The sequence below is a fragment of the Castanea sativa genome, chromosome 12 (genome assembly GCF_040712315.1).
Source record: "Castanea sativa cultivar Marrone di Chiusa Pesio chromosome 12, ASM4071231v1".
Lineage (NCBI taxonomy): Eukaryota > Viridiplantae > Streptophyta > Magnoliopsida > Fagales > Fagaceae > Castanea > Castanea sativa.
This window is the reverse complement of record NC_134024.1, coordinates 20755368-20778917: the sequence shown is the minus strand read 5'-3', so window position 1 is coordinate 20778917 and position 23550 is coordinate 20755368. Positions and strand designations below refer to the sequence as shown.

General features: G+C 34.5%; 1 protein-coding gene and 3 pseudogenes across 1 annotated transcript; all 4 read right to left on the bottom strand.

The window, feature by feature from the left end:
- Window positions 1–1172: 1172 nt before the first annotated feature.
- LOC142619224 (norbelladine synthase-like) lies at window positions 1173–2279 on the bottom strand. The gene is made up of 2 exons (XM_075792293.1): window positions 1964–2279; window positions 1173–1611 (listed from the first exon to the last, which is right to left on the bottom strand). The coding sequence occupies exons 1-2, from the start codon at window positions 2262–2264 to the stop codon at window positions 1310–1312; spliced, it is 603 nt and encodes a 200-aa protein (XP_075648408.1). The 5' UTR covers window positions 2265–2279; the 3' UTR covers window positions 1173–1309.
- Window positions 2280–3536: 1257 nt separating this feature from the next.
- Window positions 3537–4319, bottom strand: LOC142618369 (norbelladine synthase-like; annotated as a pseudogene).
- Window positions 4320–14436: 10117 nt separating this feature from the next.
- LOC142621341 (norbelladine synthase-like) lies at window positions 14437–15893 on the bottom strand (annotated as a pseudogene).
- Window positions 15894–21254: 5361 nt separating this feature from the next.
- Window positions 21255–21957, bottom strand: LOC142618662 (norbelladine synthase-like; annotated as a pseudogene).
- Window positions 21958–23550: the final 1593 nt, after the last annotated feature.

Here is a 23550-nt window from a genome sequence, read left to right as displayed (position 1 = left end):
AACAAAGCTATTATAGTGGAAGAGAGACTCTCAACTCTGCCATCACAGATCCAAGCAAGGGAATTCCCTGGAGGATTGAGAATGCCATTTTTAGTCTAGGGAAGCTAATTAATGGTTCTGTACACAGTACACTCCCTACCTAAATGGTTCCTTGTCTAGTACCATTTTTGGCTTTTTTGATGTCGGAGTTGGCCTCCCCAGTGTTGTCTTTTATAATAATGGACGCTACTTGCTTGGCTGTTTTGTAGTGTTGGAATAAAATTCTTTTATTCAGCAAAAAAAGAAAAAAAAAAGCCATTGGGATACCTTTTTGAGTAATATTTCTTTCTTTTTTTGAAATAATTACAATTTATTGCTAATTTTGTGACTCAAATCCTTGCCTACCTAGAACCCAAATACTTGAGCATGAGGAGCTACGAAATTATAAGGCTCTTAGCATATTTTAGTACTCAAGTAACTTGTAACTAGGTGTGTATAGGGATAAAATTTGGGTGAACCCAAGCAAAATGAGAACTTGGCCCAACTACTATGGGTTCAAACTTCAAAGGAGAACCAACTAAGTGGGTTCAAAGAAGAAGGAAGCTAGTCAAGCACAAACTTACAATATGTCTTTTTTTTTTTTTACTCACAAAACTTATACTTGTGAAGTGACTATTATGTCAATGGTACACAGTGGTACTCTATATGTCTAATAAATGCTAATGGTGCACCACAACAAAGAATTAATTTGAAGACATGAACTTAGAATTGGAAAAATAGGTGAAACAATACTTTCAATATTTATGAATCACAAATACAACAGAATGAGAAAAATAAAGAAAATGGAGAGAGAGAGAGAGAGAGAGAGAGCATTGTGTTGCCATGCGTATGGAATATATACCCTTGATCTACTACTTCATATGGTTTTAGGTTTTAATTGTTGCTCATGGGCCTCAATAGTATTAGGCCTGATAGTGGGTCATGGTTATTTGTTGATGCATATAAATTTACCAACCCTTTTTTATTTTAAATGAATTTCATAATTATAAGACATTTTATATTATATTAATTAATTAATATTATATTGCATTGGCAGAAAGACATAACACACTTTTATTTGAATGCTTTTTTTTTTTTTTTAAATAAAGAGAAGTCATTCATATTTATTGCTTTAAAATTAGGAAGACACATCAAGATGCAACTAGTGTTGTATCACAATCTACAATCTATCATCTCCTAAAACTTCATTACACACTTAAGTACATATAAGGATAAGCAACGCTACAGATTTATTATTTTATTCCAAAACGTGGTATATTATTGTTCATAATCAAACTGCATTTTCAGTAGCTTTGTTTTTTATGAGATAATTTTTGGCGACTTCTGCAATTTTTGCTACTAGGTTAGTATTGGGGTACGAGATATTTGCAACAGCCTCTTCCTTGACATCATACTCCATTGTGCTTTTGATTATGCATGAATCATTGTCCTTCTCTATGATTTCAAAGCGAACACGAAAAAGAGTAAAGCCTAAATCAAGATATCCTCCTTCAATCACCTCTAGCTCTTTCATGCGTTTCTCATTGTCAAGCTTTGTGAACTTCTCTTTGTGCACAGTAAACCCATGTGAGCCTAATTCAATGGAAAGGAAATTTAATTAATAAAATAAAAAGATGGAAGCAACTATTCAAATTAAAACTTTAAAGAAAACATAGTAGCATAAAACTAAAAATTGTGAATCATGAAATCCTGTTTTAAAAACAAGATTTTAAAAGAGGATGTGTATGAAGTGTAATGGCTAGTGTGTAATAAAATTTTCCATAATGGAGTTAGCAACACTGACACTACCTATTTGTAAAGGCAAATGCTTACTAAAAACTTATAGATATATATATATATATATACACACACACTAGCTATGCACTTCGTGTGTGTGTGCATATAATTATTTAAAAAAAAATTAAAACATTGATAAGTTTGTAACCTGGCATAAATGTTTTCTTGAGAATAGTCCCACTCCCTCCATCACCTTCTAAGATCTCAATTTTCTCAAAGGCGCTTCCATCTTCTACAAGAAGTTTTGATAAACCAAGCGTGCCATAAATCTCCCACGCTTCACTAGCCGGCACGTTTACCTCCAGCTTGTGTGAGAGTTGCCCAAACATCTTCTTTTTTCCTTTTTTTATGTAATCTTGCTTCAGAAAACTAATAATATATGCTGGGATGTTCTTGACTTCTTTACTTGTCTTCTTATTTCTACTTTGGAGCTGTCCTCTTGCAAGCATTATCCTTTTTGTCTTCTCACCACATGGTTTTATGCAAAGCCAACCCTACACGAGAAAGTATATGATGATTCAGGAACTCCACATCAGCACCTTGTTGGTGTTTCCAAGTCCAATAAAAAAGTGATATCTGTCTAAAAGAAACAGATCAGCATATCACACCTTGTACATCTGGAAAGGTGAGATCCTTTTTGACTATTACTTACATGGATAAATTGTTTTTGAATTATTCATGATAGTTGTAGGCCATTTAGAAAATGCCATAAACCAAGTGCCTAACTAGGATTGAAGTTTTCAGTCATGGGTTTCAATCTAGATTAATGGCCATTTGCCGTCTATTAACAAGATCATGCTAGAATGTTTGTTAGGTCAATTGAATTGGTGAAGAAGGTTTTGGTTTGATTAAGAGTTTTGTTGATTAGGAGAGAAGATTTGCTCTAGAAGTTTTTACGTCTTTTGCTGATTCCCCATATAAGGGTTTATAAGTTACATTACTAAGATTGTTTACCGTAAAGAGGCTTAATATCTTGTTGCTTATCAAGAGAGAGACAGAGAGGGAGAGAGGCTTAACATCTTGTTAAATAAATTAGTACTACTGTACTAGGGTATCTCTTGAAATAATAGTGCTTAAATGTTCCTCAGCCAGCCATGGAAGAGTGACTTCAATGATTGTTAAGGTATTTTTAGTTCTACTAGCATTTGAAAGACATTCTAGGACTTCTGGTTATCCCTTGGTATTTTAAATTTTGTTTTTGTTTTTGTTTTTGTTTTTTGGGTTTGTGTGTGTATTTTTATGAACAAATCCATATCTGCTGGGTCAATCAGTGCAAGCTTTCATCTTTAACTCTGATGATGATCTGAAATTATTTGCTAATGAGTTCCTAACGAAATTGCTCTGATACAGTAAGCTATAACAGATTCTACTCCGTTTGAGTAGCGCATTCAATTTCAAAACTGCTGACAAATTATTTATGGAACAAACTAATCCTCAACAATTTTCTTTTGCTTTATTTTTTCCTCATTAGATGTGCAAAATTATTAGGTTCTTGAGACGACATATAATTTCAGATGCATTGAAATCCATAGAAATAGGAAAGATACATGTACGCGCGCGCACACAAATATTGCATATTTATAGGGTTCTCTTATTTTTTTTCAATTTTTAATTTATTGCAATACTCAGGTACAATCAACATCTCCATATCTATTAATCATTTTATTTCAGAACAAGGATCGAAAGTTGGTATTTAACTGGTAAGATTAAAAATTTAAGATTTACTTCGTATCGTTAGCAGTCTTGTTCTTTAGGAGACGATTTTTGGCAAGTTCAGCAACGTTTGCCAATGGCTCGATACTGACAAGCGAGACATTGGCAGCAGCATCTTCCTTGAGCTCATACTCAATTGTGCTTCTTATTATGCATGAATCGTTGCCCTTTTCAATTACTTCAAAGCGATCACGATACAGAGTAAATCCCAGCTCAAGAAATCCACCTTCAATTACCTCTGTTTCTTTCACGCGACTCTCATTGTCCACTTTTGTGAACTTCTCTTTGCATCCAGTGAACCCAGTGCCTATTTCAATGGAAAGAAGTTGTAGTATTAATTCGAAGCATAACTTTACAGTACCTTAATCGATCATTCATTTTCAACTAGTTTGGATTACGCAACGGATGGTCATTTTCTTGGGCCACAAAAACAAACACTTCTGTTAAAGTCACTACATAGATTGCTTGGGAAATTCGAGAGACATTGTTCTCTTTGCTCTTGTGCAAATTTCACAACTTTCTGCAAGGATTTTGGTTGCTGGAATTATGGGTTGACCGATTGATTATGACTCTATTAAGGATGAGATAGACAAGAACATTTGTGATACATACCAGGTGCAAATGTTAGCTTGATAACAGTACCAACTCCTCCATCACCTTCTATGACTTCTCTCAATGAAATTCGAAAGCACTTCTTCAACTAATTTTGAAAACTGAAGTGTCCCATAGAGCTCCCAAGTTTCACTAGCTGACACGTTTACCTCTACCTCACGTGAAACTTGCCCAACCATCTTTCTTCTTTTGCTGCCAAGCTATAGAGTATTTGTGTGATTCAGGGTGTGTTGTTTATGGTAATATATAATTAATTCCCAAAATATGATCAAGACCATGGTCTATGTACCTATGTTATTAGTCAAAGTTGGCGTGCAAAGATTCAGAAGAGAAAATGGGCATTTGCCCATTTCGTCAAAACTTTTTAGCAAAATGCCCTATATCTGAAATTATTTAGAGAAATTCTCATGTTTTGAAACTCGATTTTTGGATAATCAAGTTATAGCAAATTGAAAATTAATAATAAAAAAGAAAATTCTGGAATTCGAGTTCAATTTTTTTTTTTCTAAGTCCACGTTTGCTTTAACCAAGCAAACTTGATGTTCCAAAAATTGAGTTATGCATTTGAAACTCAATTTTTAGAAAATCGAATTTTAAAACAAGACATTTCTCTAATTAGTTTTAGACCTGGGGCATTTTGATAGATATTTTTTTTTTTAAAAAAAAAAAAGGGCAAAAACCCATTTTGGCCAAGATTCCTATGCCGCCACTGATGGCATATTAGTTGTCATATTAGCTAAGATAAAATGAACAAGATAAATATAAACAGGGATGGAACGAAGAAAAACTTAATCTTGGGGGGCCATGGTTGGTGATCTACTCATTGTTGTATGAGCAATGCTATATACACAAAAATTTCACAATATTTTTATAATTATGTTGATAAACTTTTACTTGTTTTTATTTGAACTAACTACTAATATTATTTTTTAAACAACCTGCCACATCAACATGTACGAAAAGTTATCAAAATTTTTGTGTAACTTTCCCTTGTTGTATATCTATTCAAATTTGGTGGTTGACAAGCCACCCACCCTACTCCATTTGGGGTGGCTACATTGCCACCCACCTTAGCTTTAAGTCTCTCTCCTCCTATATATGTGTGTAATGAACACACTAGAGATGGAGAGAAGAAAGAGATGTGTATTTGGTATTATAAATAATATGGCCTGATTGATGACCATTAGAATGAAAAAAATTCAAATACAGTATCATTCTCATAAATCTTTCTCTTTTCTTGCTATTTTCTTTACTTTACGACAGTATTATATTAGTTTCGTAGAATTGTACACGATGAAAATTTTGGTATAGAACAAAGGAAGAAAGAACATATACATCATTTGGAGGACTCACATTGAAGAATGGTATAATTTTAAGAAGCCATTTAAATGAAAATGTTCTTATTGATTATGAGGTCTATGGCGGATTTTTTTTTTTTTTTTTTGGAAATTAGTGTCTGTTTGGTAGCAATTTATTTTCAGTAGCTTATTTGCGCAATGTTTATTGAAAGATATAAATGTGACAAAAAGTTAAAAGCTGACTTATTTGAATATTAAAAGTTAGATTATTTGTAAAAAAAGCAAAGAAAAAAAAAAAGAAAAGGCAAAAAGGATTCTAAGCGCTCAGCTAGCACAGCTCCAACACTGATGGGAAGATTTTAGTAGGCAATTCGAGTTTTTATGAAACAAATCTTGAAGTTGATATTCTTTAATTTTGTGTGGGACTTTTTTCTTTTTTGGTCAAATCAAAATTTCTCCAAGCCGGTACAAACGTTTTGTGCTTTGCCAAATCTTGGTCAATAATTATATGCCCTAGAAAGAAAAGGTTGGCGGCTTGTCCTAATTAGTCATTAGATTAGTGTTTTTTTTTTTTTTTTTTGATAAGCATTAGATTAGTTCTCATGTAGAAAAAGACAGCAAAGTACATACAATAATGATTGTAAATGAGTTGAGTTGTGTTCGGGCTTAATATTAAAATTTTGAGATTGGTTCATTAAAGAGTTGGGTTTGACTTCATTAATAAGTTAAAATACACACACACACACACACACACACACACACACACACACATATATATATATATATATATATATATATATATATATATATATATTTGTGTGCACGCATACACTTACTTTTTAAAAAAAAGTTAAATTATATGTCAAACTTGGTTCATTATTTTTTTCCAAACATGCATAAGCTTCTTTATGAGGTACTTAATTAACTTTTTTTTTTAATGTATTATAAGCATTAAAATTATTATTTTTAAATATTAAACACCACCACTAAACGTTTTTACCCTTTAACAAATCTAGAATAATAATCAATAACTAAATTATAGTTAAAGTTATGTTAATTGAATTAATTAAATAAAGTGATTTTCATATAAATATTTTATATAAACTAAATTAGACAATCAAAGATCAATAACTATTTTATTTGTAAAATATTTGATCAAATCATGAATAATATTCGATAACATAATATTTGACAATAAAATTTGGAATATATCAAACCAATAAAAAAATATTGACTAGCGTAACATTAACAAAAAGTTACACATGAACTTGAACATATTCCTATACACATATATAACCTTAGTTATAGTGGTCTAATTTTCTGCCAAGTGTCATATTTCTTGATAATTCTCTTCATTTGGCCCTCCACATCATCAAATATTCGCATTTATATCAAAGTATTAGTTCATTATCTTGTGTTAATGGGTAGATTCATTATCTTGTGTTTATGGATTGATGCATTTATTCTCTGACAAATCCATCCAATAAATTTTTATTGGTGCCAAATTTTGGCAATTCTTCTATTGGTATAAAATATTCTTTTTATGTCCATGATTTCAAATTTTCAAAATGATTTGATACTAATAATTATATCATCTATAAAATATTTAAATTATAAGTTTTTGTACTTATGTTTAAAAAAATAGGCTTATGGCTTGAATGGTAAATATTTTTTGATTGACACAAAATTTGGCATGTATGTTATAGAGAACATACAATCCAATAGTGGCATTTAATAAAAAAATTATTAGGTGGTGTAAGTAATATTGCTTAAGAGTAATGCTAGAGATGCAAACGATTTTACAAATTTTTTTACAATAAGGATAAACAGGTGAGAACTCTAGAGGGGGAATCCGAGAAGGAAGTTCTAAGGGAAAATTCTCTTCTTTAGGAAATTCTTTCAGGAAATTCTAATTTTCAATAAGGGACAACCCCCCTTATATAGGTAAATAAGTAGTGAATAGTAAAAGTGAACAGTGACTTTTTTCATATTAGGGTCCGTGAGGGACAGCAAGAGCGAAATTCGGAAGCTTTGTCAAAAGAATCGGCTTTAACAAGTTGGCTTTTGTGCCGAAAGTAGTTTGGTGTATTATGCCGAAAGTAGCAACAGTCTCAAGTGGGGAGCAAGTAGAGAAATAATCAGAACTTTAACCATAGGTAAATATTGTAGCAGTTTTGGCCTTTGTGCAAGCTAGACAAATAGTGAGAGCATTAATCAGGGCTTTTGTGCAAGCTAGACAAACAGTGAGAGCATCAATCAGGGACTTTGTGTAGGCTAAACAAACAGTTGAGCATTTGTAGTAGGAGTTAACTAGGTTGGTGGAAAAACAATAACATTCTGGATGATTAGAAGTAGTAATGGCCAGGGATGGCCAATTATTAGTCAGTATCAGGGGCATCAGATGGGTAGCCATCATAAGGATCCCAAGGCGGATCATCATTACACTCATGTTCATGATAAATGGCATACTGGTTGTAGTACCCACAATATAGAAGTGGTTCATACTCAGGATTCTTTCCTGGTGTAAGAAACCTTCTTGGATCATCTTGGCCAGTTCTCTATAGATGGTGGACAGTGGAAACATAGGGTTTAATACCAAAAACATAAATTCTATCTGTGCTTCCTATGAAATGGTAGTCTTCCCATAGGTCCTGGATGACATCAAGAATTTGGTTATTGAAGTAATTTCTCCAACATTCTACAAGAGCATGGGGATTTTTGAAGGACAGGTGAGAATCTCCTTCATACCATTGTCCTTGGTGAGTATACCCATTAATGAGAACAAGATGCTTTGAGGGCTAGATATTCATCCCGTTGTCTCTTTCCCATTTTGGCAAGGTGCTCCAGCATCTGATAGGGACAAAAGGGCTATTGATCTTTTTAATAGTTTCCTGTATGATTTAGGGAAGCTGGCTGATTTGATCATGGCTTGTTAGTTTTATGAGTCTAACAAAGCCATATTCAGACATCTGGGAAAGCCAGTAAGGATCCCTGTCAGCATCATCAGAACCATCCTCATAATTGGCCAGAAGGCCAAGAAACAGATGTTTCTTTTCATATACTCTGAGACTACTCCCAAAGTGTTCTTCCCAATCAGCTTGTTCTTAGATGTCACTAAGATCATCTGAATTAGCAGGATCAGGAATAGCAGTTGTAACAAGTATCTTGAAATATTCGAACTGAAGATCAAAAGATCTGAACATAGCCTTGCTTTCTAAAATACAAAATTGTATTTCAGTTGGCAAGTTGGCAACAACACTTCTTAATAGAGATTGGGTCTAAAGACTCAATCTAGCATAATCAGTGCCTATTATAGTCTTTTTATCATTGGAATTGATATCCTCTTTGCCAAAAAGTTGACTAATGTAGGCTTCATTTATGGTAGTAGTATTAACAAGGTAGATTTCTAGTGCTTGAAGGGTTTTTTGGAAAAGGGTGTGGTGTTTTAGAGTGAAAGCAGCTTGGAGGTTATCAAGGATAAATTTTATAAGGTTTGGTAGTTATGTGTAGGTTTTGTTGTGGAATTGCAAACTTCTAGAAAAAACTTCCTGCAAAGCAATAATCATGTCACTACTGGAATATGTTACCTCTGCCGGAACAAATTCCTGAAGTGATGTTGATCCTCCTTGATCTCCCTTAGAGAATACGCCTTCATACATTACAAAAGACTGTCTTGCTGGAAGCCTTTTATCTTGAGAAAAGCCCTATGCAAGTGCTTTCCCATCGTTCCTCTTCTCTACTGAAAAAGTCATATTATTCCATACTCTAGTAGTATAAATATTTTTAATCCACTTATTAGTTGTACTAGTATCAGCAATATGCATCTTTTCCTGCCAGAAAATATTGATGATATTAGAATGGGTGGTGGTGGAACATTGAAAGGAATCCATTAGTGTTTCTAGAAAGAACACATTTAAAACATATTGGGAAATATTGGGATTTATGGGGAAAACCAGTTTCACAAGTTGGTTAATAAGGATTAAAGCATAAGGATCGTAATATGAGGCTGCAACAGATGGATGATTGGGCCTAGGAATGGTCTTTAAGATAGTTGGGAGACTCCAATAGAGAAGCAAGCTTAGTATACTAAGAATAATATGACAACCATTATTGGTCAGAATTTTCCAAGAATTGTCAGTTTTTGGTTTTGACATTTTATCAGCAAGTTGTTCAGCAATTCTCTTGTACTTAACTTCTTGTTTAAGGAAGTTTAGATGTTTAGTCTTAGCATGGATCAATTCTAAAGCATTATCAGTATCAATTTCAAGTTTTGAAGGAAATTTGAATTTGACTTTTTGCCCAAAAGGATCAGTAGTAATACCATCATGTTCAACAAGGAAAGGGTACAAGGCATTTATAAAAGGCAGAGCAAGAATCACTTTATTAGTCATGTTTTTAACAAGCACAAAGGGTATCTTGAAGCAAACATTTTCATGGCAAACATGAGCATTATTCAATTCAAATTGAATCTTCATTTGGGTACCATTAGCAGAAACCAATCTTTCAGTTGATTTATCAAAATATTTGGAAGGAATTAATTCTTCTTGGATATAGTTCATATCCGCACCAGAATCAATCATAGCAACAGTATTGAAAACATAATCACGACAAACAACAAATTTAACTTCTATAAACAATTTTTCTGTTGCCATACTCCTGTTGAGCCACCTATTACCATGTGATACTGGAAAAAAAAATTCCTTTATGATTTTTCTATTTTATTTTATATAAAATAATTAAATATAGTTCATGGACAAATCTGTTAATGCACTCAATTACTATTCAACATGTTACTATTCATTTGTTTTAAATGCAAATATTTGACTATTCAGCTATCCAAATTGATTTTAACTTTTCATTTTCTTCTTTCTAATTTCAAGTAATTGTTAAAATTGAATAATTCATTATCATTTTAGTAGATATATGCACATGTTTGACTATTCATTACAAACGTTACTTTTCATTAGATGCAAATGTTTGATTATATTCAACTACTCAAATTGATTTCAACTTTTCGTTTTCTTCTTTCTAATTTCAAGTAATTCTTAAAATTGAATATTTAAACTTTTCATCTTCCTATTCAAAAAAAAAAAAAAAACCCTTCTTCTCTTCCTCCAACCTTTCCCCTCCCTCTTTGCCTCTTTATCTTCCTACTACTCTTTACTTTACAGTTAAATTTCCTTCATCATTTCCTTTCTTATATTTTGACTCTTCTTCTCCCCATCTTATTTTGTATAAATTTGATATCATTTGTTCCATTAAATTCATATTTTTTCCACACAAAAATGGTGAGTACTCTCTCTTTCTCTCTCTCTCAATTTTTGTTCTTTCTTATAACTCTAATTTAGGTTGATGGTTTTTTTATTTAATTTTTTTTTTGTGTTGTATTTTTTAAATTTCCCATCACAAATCACTCTTATAGCTTTGGTGGAATTTTGGTTTGGGTTAATATGTAGTTTTTTTTTTTTTTTTTTAAATAGAAATTTGAGTTTATACATAGCTACGAATTTGAATGTGCCTACCAATGGACTTCCATTGAACAAAGATGTATTTATAATGTTTTTAGCTTCATATACTTCTTTGGTAATGAGAATTTGATAAAGAGAAAAGGGTAGGCAAAGGATGTATGTCATTTTATAATCCCCTATGTTTTGAAGAAAGTGGAGGGCCTATTAATCTCCCTTCTACTGGAATTTTGTATAGAAAGCATTTTGTTATAAGTTCCTTGACTTTTTGTTATTTTTATTTTGGTCATTTTATTACAAATAATTAGCATCTCCACAATCAAATTTTTAGTTAATTTCAACTTTCTTGGTAAGGTATTACTTTGCTTAATTGATCATCTTTATTGAAAATGCCAAAAAGAGAATAAGATAAAATATAATTTACTCTATAGCATCATTATGCTATTAATGTTTCTATGTATAGATACTTAAGGAATTTTTTTTTTTTTGCATTTTATTTTATTTTATATTTCCACTTTATGATATATGATTTATTGATAATGATCTATTGCATAGTTATCTCTATTTGATTTTTCACTTAGTTTCAATTATGAGGAAGAAAGAGATGTGAATCTATGTTTTAGAGAAAAATATACCTATAAGAGTTGAATCGCATACATCTGTATAGTAATAAACAAAGTATACATAGTTAGTTCTCACACTATCAATTTAAAAAAAAAAATTTATTGCATTGTGTTTTCATATATATTTCAATATATATAATACCTGGCTACAAAAAACTTCTAATTTAAAACATAATTTCAAGTAACACATATTGAGCTTTTAAAAATATATAATCTAATATATTAATTCAATAAGTATCCAATAAAAAAAATAATATCAAATTTTCCCGTGCAGCGCGCGGGTCTGCGACTAGTAACATATTAATTCTCAATGGCTAATTTAAATGCCCAACTACTAATTTTCATATAAATGCCCAACAACTGTTTTTCCCATAAATGCACAGCAACTAGAAAAGAGAGAAAAGTAAAAGTTTTTGAAACTTACACCCATACCAAATGCAGGATGAAGGATAATAGTGACAAGTGGGTTTTAGTTAGCTCAACTGGTAAAGTGTCTGATAGCTGAATAAGAGATCTGGGGTTCAATTCTTGCCTGCACCAAAAACTAATTGGTGTCTTAGTCTGATGATGAAGAGCTATCATCTGGAGCAGACATCATAGCTTGAAACTCTCTAAAAAAAAAAAAAAAAAAAAAAAGATAATGGTGACAATGTACTATGTTGTGGGAGACTATCCTAGAAACACTCATAGTTTGTTTATTTGTTTTTGGGTGAAATGATACAGGATATTATTTGAGTTGGATTCCCATTGACCCACACCCACAATTATTGGGGCCTTTTTCTATGGGAAAATGCTAGCACAACTCTTTTCTATGGGTTCACGTAACTTTGTTTTGTTTTTTAGTAAAATCAATTATTGTCTTCACTATTTTTTTTTTTATTAGGATTGTCTTCACTATTGATAATTCACGTTTCTTATTTTTTTCATAAGCAACAATGTAAAGAGTTGGTGGTATTTTAAATGACCTAAACTTATGTTTGTATTGTCAAAGCTTGAATCACATGTTAGAAGAACTCATCGATGAGGACAAAGATGATATATTGATATGTAAATTAAAAAAAAAAAATTACATAATTAGAGAAAACCATGAATCGCTGCTTATAAAAGAAAAAAAAATAAAATGAAGCATTGGATCCTAGGATGGTGTGAAATTCGTGATCATTTTTTTTTTTATCCCCGCCCCAATAACAGAATATAATAAAGTAAAAGAAGTGAATCAGGTGATGGATTTCAAGTTGTTAGAATATCAAGGCGCAAGGCGCAAGGCCAAGGTCCATTGTGTTATATTAGAAGTTAGAACTACCCTTGCACTGTAGTGTATTAGACATATAGGATAATGTGGCTAGATAAAAGGCTCCTTTGTCCATGTTTTAGAGAGATTCAGAAACGAAGCTATTATAGTGGAAGAGAGACTCTCAAGTCTGCCATCACAGATCCAAGCAGGGGAATTCCCTGGAGGATTAAGAATGCCATTTTAAGTCTAGGGAAGCTAATTAATGGCTCTGTACACTCCCTACCTAAACGGTTCATTGTCTAGTACTATTTTTGGCTTTTTTGATGTTGGAGTTGGCCTCCCCTGTGTTGTCTTTTATAATAATGGAGGCTACTTGCTTGGCTGTTTTGTAGTGTTGGAATAAAATTCTTTTATTCAGCCAAAAAAGAAAAGAAAAAAAAAAGGAGCCATTGGGATACCATTTTGAGTAATATTTCTTTACTTTTTTTGAGATAATTACAATTTATTTCTAATTTTGCAATTCAAATCCTTTCCTCCCTAGATCTCAAATACTTGTGCATGAAAAGGTACTAATTAAGTTACAAGACTCTTAACATATTTCAGTACTCAAGTAACTTGTAACTAGATGTGTGTAGGGGTAAAATTTGGGTGAACCCAAGCAAAATGAGACCTTGGCCCAACTACTGTGGGTTCAAACTTCAAATAACCAACTAAGTGGGTTCAAAGAAGAAGGAAGCTAGTCAAGCACAAACTTACAATATATGTCTTTCTTCCTTTCTTTTTTTCTTTTTCTTTTACCCACAAAAATTTATACTTATGAAGTGACTATTACGCCAAGAGTGCACGGAGGTATTCTATATGTCTAATAAATGCTAATGGTGCACAACAGAGAATTAGTTTGAAGACACGTACTTAGAAGAGGAAAAATAGGTGAAACAATACTTTCAATATTTATGAATCACAAATACAACAGAATGAGGAAAATAAAGAAAAAGGTGAAGAGAGAGAGAGAGAGAGAGAGAGCACTATGTTGCTACTCGTATGGAATATATACCCTTGAGCTACCACTTCAGATGGTTTTAACTTTTAATTGTTGCTCATGGGCCTCAATAGTATTAGGCCCAGTTGTGGGTCATGGTTATTTGTTGATGCATATAAATTTACCAACCCTTTTTTATTTTAAATGAATTGCATAATTATAAGACATGCTAATGGTGCACGGTGGTATTCTATATGTCTAATAAATGCTAATGGTGCACAACAGAGCATTAGTTTGAAGACATGAACTTAGAAGAGGAAAAATAGGTGAAACAATACTTTCAATATTTATGAACCACAAATACAATTGAATGAGGAAAATAAAGAAAATGGTGAAGAGAGAGAGAGAGAGAGAGAGAGAGCATTGTGTTGCTACTCATATGGAATATATACCCTTGAGTTTCTACTTCAAATGGTTTTAACTTAAAATTGTTGCTCATGGACCTCAATAGTATTAGGCCTAGTTGTGGGTCCTAGTTATTTGTTGATGCATATAAATTTACCAACCCTTTTTTATTTTAAATGAATTACATAATTATAAGACATTTTATATTTTATTTATTAATTAATATTATAATGCATCGGCAAAAACACATCACACACTTTTATTTTTATTTTTATTTTTTTAATAAAGAGAAGTCATTCATATTTATTGCTTTAAAATTAGGAAGATACATCAAGATGCAACTGGTGTTGTATCACAATCTACCATCTCCAAAAACTTCATTACACACTTAAGTACATATAAAGATAAACAATACCACAAATTAATTATTTTATTCCAGAATGTGGTATATTATTGTTCATAATCAAGTTGCATTTTCAGTAGCTTTGTTTTTTATGAGATAATTTTTGGCGAAATTTTTGCTACTAGGTCAATATTGGCATATGAGGTATTTGCAACAGCCTCTTCCTTGACATTATACTCAATTGTGCTTTTGATTATGCATGAATCATTGTCCTTCTCTACGATTTCGAAGCGAACACGAAAAAGAGTAAAGCCTGAATCAAGATATCCTCCTTCTATCACCTCTAGCTCTTTCATGTGTTTCTCATTGTCAAGTTTTGTGAACTTCTCTTTGTGCACAATAAACCCATGTGAGCCTAATTCAATAAAAAAGGAAGTTTAATAAATAAATAAATAAAGATATGGAAGCCACTATTAAAATTGAAACTTTAAAGTAAACATAATAGCATAAAACTAAAAATTGTGAAATCGTGAAATCCTAATTTTAAAACAAGATTTTAAAAGAGAACGTGGACGAAGTGTGTAATAAAATTTTCCATAATGGAATTAGTAGCACTGACACTACCAATTTGTAAAGGCAATTGCTTACTAAAAACTTATATATATATACACACACACATACACACACTAGCTACACACACTTCATGTGTGTGTATATATAATTATTTAAAAAAAAAAAAAAAAACATTGACAAGTTTGTAACCTGGCATAAATGTTTTCTTGAGAATAGTCCCGTTCCCTCAATCGCCTTCTAAGACCTCAATTTTCTCAAAGGCGCTTCCATCTTCTACAAGAAGTTTTGATATCCAAGCGTGGCATAAATCTCCCATGCTTCACTAGCCGGCATGTTTACCTCTAGCTCGTGTGAGAGTTGCCCAAACATCTTCTTTTTTCCTCTTTTATTTTTATTTTTTATTTATGTTATCTCACTTCAGAACACTAATAATATATGCTGGGATGTTCTTGACTTCTTTACTTGTGATATATGTATAAGGTTATTGAAGGAAGATATCTTGATTTAGGCTTTACTTTTTTTTGTGTTTGCTTTGAAATCATAGAGAAGGACAATGATTCATGCATAATCAAAAACACAATTGAGTATGATGTCAAGGAAGAGGCTGTTGCAAATACCTCATATGCCAATACCGACCTAGTAGCAAAAATTGCAAAAATTGCCAAAAATTATGTCATATATGTATAAGGATGTATTTGCCAATTTAGGCAAATGTTAACCAGCACCGATATGGTGCTGGTTAAGGATGTATTTTTCATTCTAGAAACTGGAAAAAGTTATAAATTTGTGTAAAAAATAATATCAAACTGCAAAAAGTTACAAAAAAAAAAAAGAAAAAAAAAAAGAAAAAAGAAAAGAAGATGTTGTTAATGGGCACCGTAACACAACCCAATTGTAGGGAGGGAAGAGATGAAGAAGTGGAGACAGTTCTCAAAGTAACTCAAGTTTGACCTTGAGGAAGATGTGGATAGAGTGCTCAAAGGAGGGCCATGGTTCATTGGTCAACAATTCCTAGCTATCAGACAATGGGAACCGGATTTTCGTGCATCCACAGCCACGTTCTCATCTGTTGCGGTCTGGGTGCGTTTACCTGAATTGCCCATTGAATATTATGACCACACTATTCTTAGGAAAATTGGGATAGCGATTGGCCCTGTGCTTCGTATTGATGCGCACACGGCGAGTGGAATCAGAGGACGTTTTGCTCGCCTATGCGTACAAGTCAATTTGGATAAGCCTTTGGCCAAGACGGTTACCATTGGCAAACTAAAACAAGCTATTTTATATGAAGGGATCAACTCACTCTGCTTCTCCTGTGGTAGGATTGGACACAGGAAAGAGGATTGTCCATACACCATTAGTGAGACACACAAGGAAGCACCTATAGGCCAGGACAATTCTCATATGACACATAAAGAGAATAATGAATCTAGCAGTGAAGTGGGTAAAGTGGATGAAAGCACTGAAGGATTTGGTGAGTGGATGGTGGTTACAAGAAGAAAGCCGATGAACAAGGCTAAGGCGAGTCACACAACTCAGCCAACTCAGGAAATGAGTCAAGAGTCTGAAACTTCACAGGGGCACATGAGTAAAAGGGCCCCTAGACAAGATGAGCAGAGCAGAAAAGAAGGAAAAAGGAAAGTCCCATCCCCGCCAACTCCAGGGGCTCAGAGAACTGCTGATAAGACAGCAAAGTCATTTCCAAGAAAAGACGGAACGAAGCTTGACCAAAAAAATTTGAAAATGCGCGCTAATACAACCAAACAGACAAAGAATTTGGTTCAAACCCAACGTAACGAGGTGGGGCCGAGACAGAGAGGAGCTATCCTCTGTGTCCCTCCACCTCCATGCTTCCATCAGCTCCCTCTTTGCTATCACCTCTCCCCTGACCAGAGAGACTGAGTGCTTGGTAATCCCCATCCTTTCTTGGGTCACTTTGATAAAAATGGTTACCTTTATCTCTGGCTCCGCAAATTGAAGTAGTTTCACTTGGTGAAGGTTGCCCCACATCGCGCACTCCACTGGTCTTTCCTGGAGAATTTTCCTCACTGATATCTCCGATTGAGTCCACGCCAGCTCTGCCTCTGAGAGCAAGTTTTTCGAAGGGTGCACATTTAATCTTGTTGCAGATGATTCCGAGCTGACCTGTAGAGGGATTTGGATCGCTGGTCGGTCCGAGAGAAACCTCCACCATGGGTTCGGAGAGAGTACCCACGCTTCGTCCTTCATTAGAAGATAACCCAGCCTCTTGCTCACCTCCGTGAGAGGGAACATGTTCTTCCAAGCGCTCATCAACTCCGAGTCGAACCATCCCCACACCTCCGTCGGGTCCTGTCTGATCCACTTGATCGTTTCTTCCCCAATCGGAATGACTTTGCCTTGAATGACGGGTCCCCTTAGAAGTCTCATCCAAGGACCTCTTGCAAGAGATGAAGAAGTGCAGACAGTTCAACAATGTCATAGTCACTCTCTTGGTTGGAATCTGCATAATCTTTCTTTTGAGTTTCCTAGTGAACTCATTGAAACTATTAAAGCTACCCCTTTCTCAAATATTCCAAGCACCAAGGATTCTCTTGCTTGGGCTTTCTCTAAGGATGGTAGTTTCTCTGTTAAGTCTGCCTACCTCCTAGCCAGAGATTCAAATCCTTTGAACCCGAGGACTGACAATGTGTCGTGGGTGTGGAAATTGGATGCCCCCCCCAAAATCCAATTCTTTCTTTGGCTGTGTCTACATAACAGCATTCCCACCTGTGAAGTCTTGGGTTCAAGGGGTTTAAACCTTAGCCCTGCATGTCCCATTTGTAATGTTGGTAATGAATCCATAGAGCATTTGCTCCGGGGTTGCATTTCAGCTTCTCAGCTTTGGCAGAAACTGGAGTTTCCCCTCTGCCTTGTGGACTCATTTAACAAACCAGTAGCGGAGTGGTTGCAAGTGAATTGCAAGTCTGATATTTGTTCAAAGTTCTTGGGTATTCCGTGGAGGATAGTTTTCATCATGAGCATCTGGCAGATATGGATCCACAGGAATGAGTTTGTGTTTAGAACGGGGAGAGCCAATCAGAACCTTGAAAGGAAGTGCATCCAAAGCAGTGCTGAATTTTTCTCCATCGGTATGAAGACCAAGGTCCCCCTTTCCAAGACCTGTATTCCTATCTCTTGGCAGAAACCTCCTAGTGGTTGGGCTAAATTAAACTCAGATGGGTCTGCACTAGGAAATCCGGGCAGAGCAGGTGGAGGAGGGGTGATTCGGGACCACTCAGGCCACTGGATTAAAGGCTACAGTCGTGCCTTGGGAACTACTAACAGTTTTATTGCTGAATTATGGGCGCTTAGAGATGGTTTAATCATTGCTAAGGAGCTGAGACTTAACAATCTGATTGTTGAACTAGATGCATTAAGTGTAGTACAAATGATTAACAGTGATACTCCAAATCTGTTAATGGAGCCTCTATTGTCTGATTGCAAGAGCCTTTACAGAGAAATTCCTAATAGACGGATACAACACGTGTACCGGGAAGCTAATCGTTGTGCTGATGCTTTAGCTAAGTTGGGTTCAAGTGTAGTCTCTTCTTTTGCTATTTTTGTTGTACCGCCGCCTGTGGTGGTCAATTTGCTTGCCTCAGATGCGGCTGGTTTTTGTTGTAATAGATTAATCAATATCTAATCTAAGTATCCTTCCTTTTTTCACCAAAAAAAAAAAAAAAAACACAACCCAATTTATATATCTCTAAAAGTCTTTTATGATTGGGTGCATTGCAAACAACTTACGTTCCAACCGACACTTGATGTAATAAACTAATAATAGCTCATATATATTGAGCTTGTCCCTCTTGTCTTCTTATTTCCCCTTACAGAGCTGTCCCCTTGGAAGCATTGTCCCTCTTGTCTTCTAATTTTCCCTTATTGAGCTGTCCCTCTTGCAACCAATGTCTCTCGTCTTCTCAGGCCACGAAAAGCAGCTTTTTTTTTTTTTTTTTTTTTTTTATAGGAACGAAAGTCAGCTTTTGGTTTAATGCAAAGCCAACCAAAGTGTGTCCTACGTACACAGTTACGTACATGCTGAAGAAAAAGAAAAGACGAGTTGAAAGAATGTCTTAGAGATTGCAGGAGAGCTCCACAAGAGCCATTCGGCCATTGTGTGATGAAAATACACAGAGATAGAGAGCTCTACAACCATAGAATGTTTTTTTGACAAACTACAACCACAGAATGTTATCGTTTAGAAGAAGATATTAATTATTACTGGGTTTTGTGGTGAGAGGCTTAGGCCAGTTTGGATTTGCTGTTCTCACTCCCTCACAACTCAAAACTTGTTACTTATCGCTCAAAATTGGTAGGTCCCACACATGAGAGGCTTCTTTAGATGCGCTTACATTTTCTGTTTCCATCACCCAACACCCACCAAATTGAGTTATGAGTTAATGAGGACGAAAAAAAAAAAAAGGTATTTTTGAGTTATGGTGGCAAATACGTAAATTCCCTCATGTAATGGACCCATGGACAGTCTTGACACTTCACAAATCAGCCTTCACTCCCCCCCACCAACAGCTCTCCAACACCACCACGGCAACAACACACCCACACCACCATGGACAGAAACCCACAAAAAAAAATCAAAGAAAAATGCACATCAGAACCCATCAGAACCCACGCCGGAAACCCACATCAGACCCACGCGGAAATCCACATCAGAACCCACGCCAGAAACCCACATCAGACCCATGCCGGAAATCCATATCAGATCTCGCCACGCCGTGACCACTCCGAATCCAACTCAGCTCCGGTGGCAAGCTTTGAACGAGAGAGAGAGAGAGAGAGAGGGAGCGAGGACTGAGAACTGAAGAAAGAGAGAGAATCAGAGAAAAAAAAAAGAAAGAAAAAGAAAGGAAGAAGTAGAACTGAGTGAGAATCAGAGAAAGAAAAGAAAAAAAGAAAAAAGGAAGAAGCAGAACTGAGGAAGAAGAACCGAGTGAGAATCAGAGTAAAAAAAAAAAAAAAAAGTAAGGAAGAGGTACAACTAAGTGGGTGAGAGATAGAAAAAGTAATATAATTATATAGCAAATACTACCGTACCGTACGGTACTGTATATTGTAAAAATTTATACAATTAAAAGGCCGGATGGCGAGGAATTTTGGCGCTTTAATGCTAAATATTACTTAACATATGACATTTCCGACACTCAATGTAAATGCTGACAAAGCACATGGACGTGCTACACGAGAATTGCCTTTTCCTAACTACCACGTGAACTTGGGTCACGAGAAACTTTTTACCACATGCTCCCCTGCTGCATTGAAGTCCAAATCGTTGCATTGTCACGTCATCATGTCGTGGAACATGACATGGTGATATGTGATGACATGAAATGTGACAGGGATAATAATGTGGCCTTAAAGTGATGACATTGTTACCTGGCATAGATGAGATCAAATGAAGCTAGCATGTGGCCAAAATTGTTATTATGGCTCCATGGCCGAATTTAGCTCGTGCTTATTTGGCGTTGGAGCTCCGTGGTCGATTGGAAAGAGTTTCTCTCAGGACTGGAAGTTTGGAGAGAAACTCTCTTAACTCGGAAGATATCATTTTTGTGGATGTAAATTTTAAAATCTACTTATTGGCTTGTATATTTTTATGATGTCCTTCATACTTACAATCAAATGTTTAAATTTTAAGTTTTTGTAATTTAAAATTATGTATAAAAAATAAGTTTAATAGTTGAATAGTAAAAAACATCCAATTTGAACGAAATTTGATATGTGTGTTAAGAACATAATGAACATGTCATCTAATAGTTAGATTTTTAAAATTCACATCCAATAAAAATATATAGGAGTTTGAAGGGTTTTTACTAAACTAGTTTAGAGAGAAACCTTGTCTATGATTGATTCTAGCAAGTTCTTGATTTGAACAAGGATTTCCTTAACATCTCTCTCTCTCTCTCTCTCTCCTACACAAACTGAAATTAAGATAATAGCAAGTTCTCATGAGTTTATCTTTTTGCAGACTACTATGGGGGATTGATCACTTAAATCATCATTTGTTGTGTAGTCCATTTAAATTCAAACTACCATCTCTTAAATAAAGAAGCCATTCATCTTTATTGCTTTAAAATTAGGAAGATGCATCAAGATGCAACCAGTGTTGGATGAAAGATGGATTTTTTTTCCATAAGGTGGTATATTATTGTTCATAATCACTCTGCATTTCTAGTAGCTTTGTTTTTTACGAGAAAATTTTTGGCAATTTCTGCAATTTTTGCTACAAGGTCAATAGTGACGTATGAGGTATTTGCAACAGCTTCTTCCTTGATATCATACTCAATTGTGCTTTTGATTATGCATGAATCATTGTCCTTCTCTATGATTTCAAAGCAAACACAAAAAAGAGTAAGGCCTAAATCAAGTCCTCCTTCCATCACCTCTAGTTCTTTCATGCGTTTCTCATTGTCATACTTTGTGAACTTCTCTCTTTGCACTAAAACCCGTGTGAGCCTAATTCATTAGAAAGGAAGTTTAATTAAAGAAAAAAAATGGAAGTACCTATTCAAATTGAAACTTTAAAGAGAACATAGAAGCATAAGCAATCATTCATTTCTGACTAAAGAGAGGGGGGAGCTATTTCTCCAATGTCAATTCTTAGATTGCTTGGTATCATTGGTTGGGTTCAAGATTACTTCTATGTTTATTAGCTTGTATTGCTTTATCAATTATCATACCTGGTGCATATGTTTTCTTCAAAATAGTCCCAATCCCTCCATCACCTTCTATGACCTCAATCTTCTCAACAATACTTCCCTCTTCTACAAGAAGTTTTGCTAATCCAAGCTTGCCATAAAGCTCCCATGCTTCACTAGCGGGCACATTTACCTCTAGCGCGTGTGAAAGTTGCCCAGACATCTTTTCTTGGTTGCACTTGTGGAAGCTAATATGTTGGGATGTGTTAGGCATGTTCTTTCCTTGTGATGTATATATAGGCTCCAAATTTGTGTGAAGATCAGTCTAGTGTCTTATTGTTGAATAGGGTTCAAATATTGCCTATGTTGGGTTCTAAGACTTTAGGTTTAAATGTATTAGAACTTCATTTTGTAATGTTGGTAAACCTTGATCAAAATGTTTAGTCTTATTTTAATCTTTCTCAAAATATGTTTGTGTGTAAAGTTGGAATTGAGTGCATTGCAGGATTTATTGTGTAAATCTGCTTCGCTCGATCGATCGAAAATTAGACTTGATCGATCGAAGCTCGTGCAAATTGTTTTTCGGCAGAATTTTTCCAACTCAGCCCAAGCCCAGTTTGACGTGTAGGGTTTCATGTTTTGCCCTAGGTATAAAAGGGAAAACCCTAACCACGTTTTAAAGGTTGTTGCAGTTGTTGTTTATGCTGTGTATGTGAATCTCTTGTGAGATCTAGAGGTATTTGCCTTCACATATACTAAGGGTTATCAAGAATCAAGATTATGTCAAGAACTTGATGATCATTCAGTTGCAGCATTAGGAGCTTAAAGATACACAAGTGGGAGTGCTTGTACTTGTTGTGAATCCAAGAAAGAAGTAGTCCATGGACTCAGAGCTGTCACGTGGTCGTGGTAGTAAGTTTCCTACTTGAGGTAGCAATAGGAAGTTAGTGGTCTAAGTTGCTATTGTGTAAACTTCAATTCTTTCATAATGGACTTGTTTTATCTTGATGATAGCTAGGTTAAATCTTTCCCATGTTTTTTACTGGTTTGATTTTCCTAGGTTATTATATCGTTGTGTTTTTTATTTTTTGCACTTTACAATAATATGATATATTTGTGTTAACCTAGATCTGTTTAATTTGACCAAGTAATCACTTGGCTAATTAACTAGGTTAATTTGGTTGTATTTTAAGGAGTCTAAAAACGAACAAGTGGTATCAGAGCAGGTTAACTCTTGTGTTTAGATCCTTTGATCTAAGAGTTAATCCTTGACCCCTGTTGTTATGGAACACGATCACTTTCTTGTAATCCCACCTCACTTTGATGGGAGTAATTATGCTTATTGGAAAGTAAGGATGACAGCATTCCTGAAATTTATTGATGAGAGAGTCTGGAACTCCATTGAATAGGGATGGGAGAAGCTCACTACTCCAGGGAGTGAATGGCAAACTTCTTAGAAAGAAGCAACCGCTTTTAATAGCAAAGTTACAAATACTATTTTTAATGCTGTTTCTATAGAGGAATTCAAGAGAATCTCTAATATTGAGGTTGCTCACACTGCATGGAATATTCTTCAAACTGTGCATAAAGGCACAAAGGCAGTTAAGATCAATAAGTTACAGCAGTTAACAACTAGATTTGAAAGCATTAGAATGTCTGATGATGAAACTTTTGATGAATTTTATACTAAGCTTAATGATATTGTTAATTCTGTTTATAATTTGGGTGAAATCTATAATCAACCTAAAATTGTTAGGAAGATACTTAGATCTTTAACTGAAGATTTTAGACCCAAAGTAACTGCCATCACTGAAAG

What these genes read in the sequence shown, in the direction of transcription:
- LOC142619224 (XM_075792293.1), bottom strand. Translation starts at nt 2,264, where the DNA reads ATGCTTGCAAGAGGACAGCTCCAAAGTAGAAATAAGAAGACAAGTAAA. An exon ending in CAAGAAAACATTTATGCCAG is followed by an intron (nt 1,612 to 1,963) that starts GTTACAAACTTA and finishes CCATTGAATTAG; the next exon opens with GCTCACATGGGTTTACTGTG.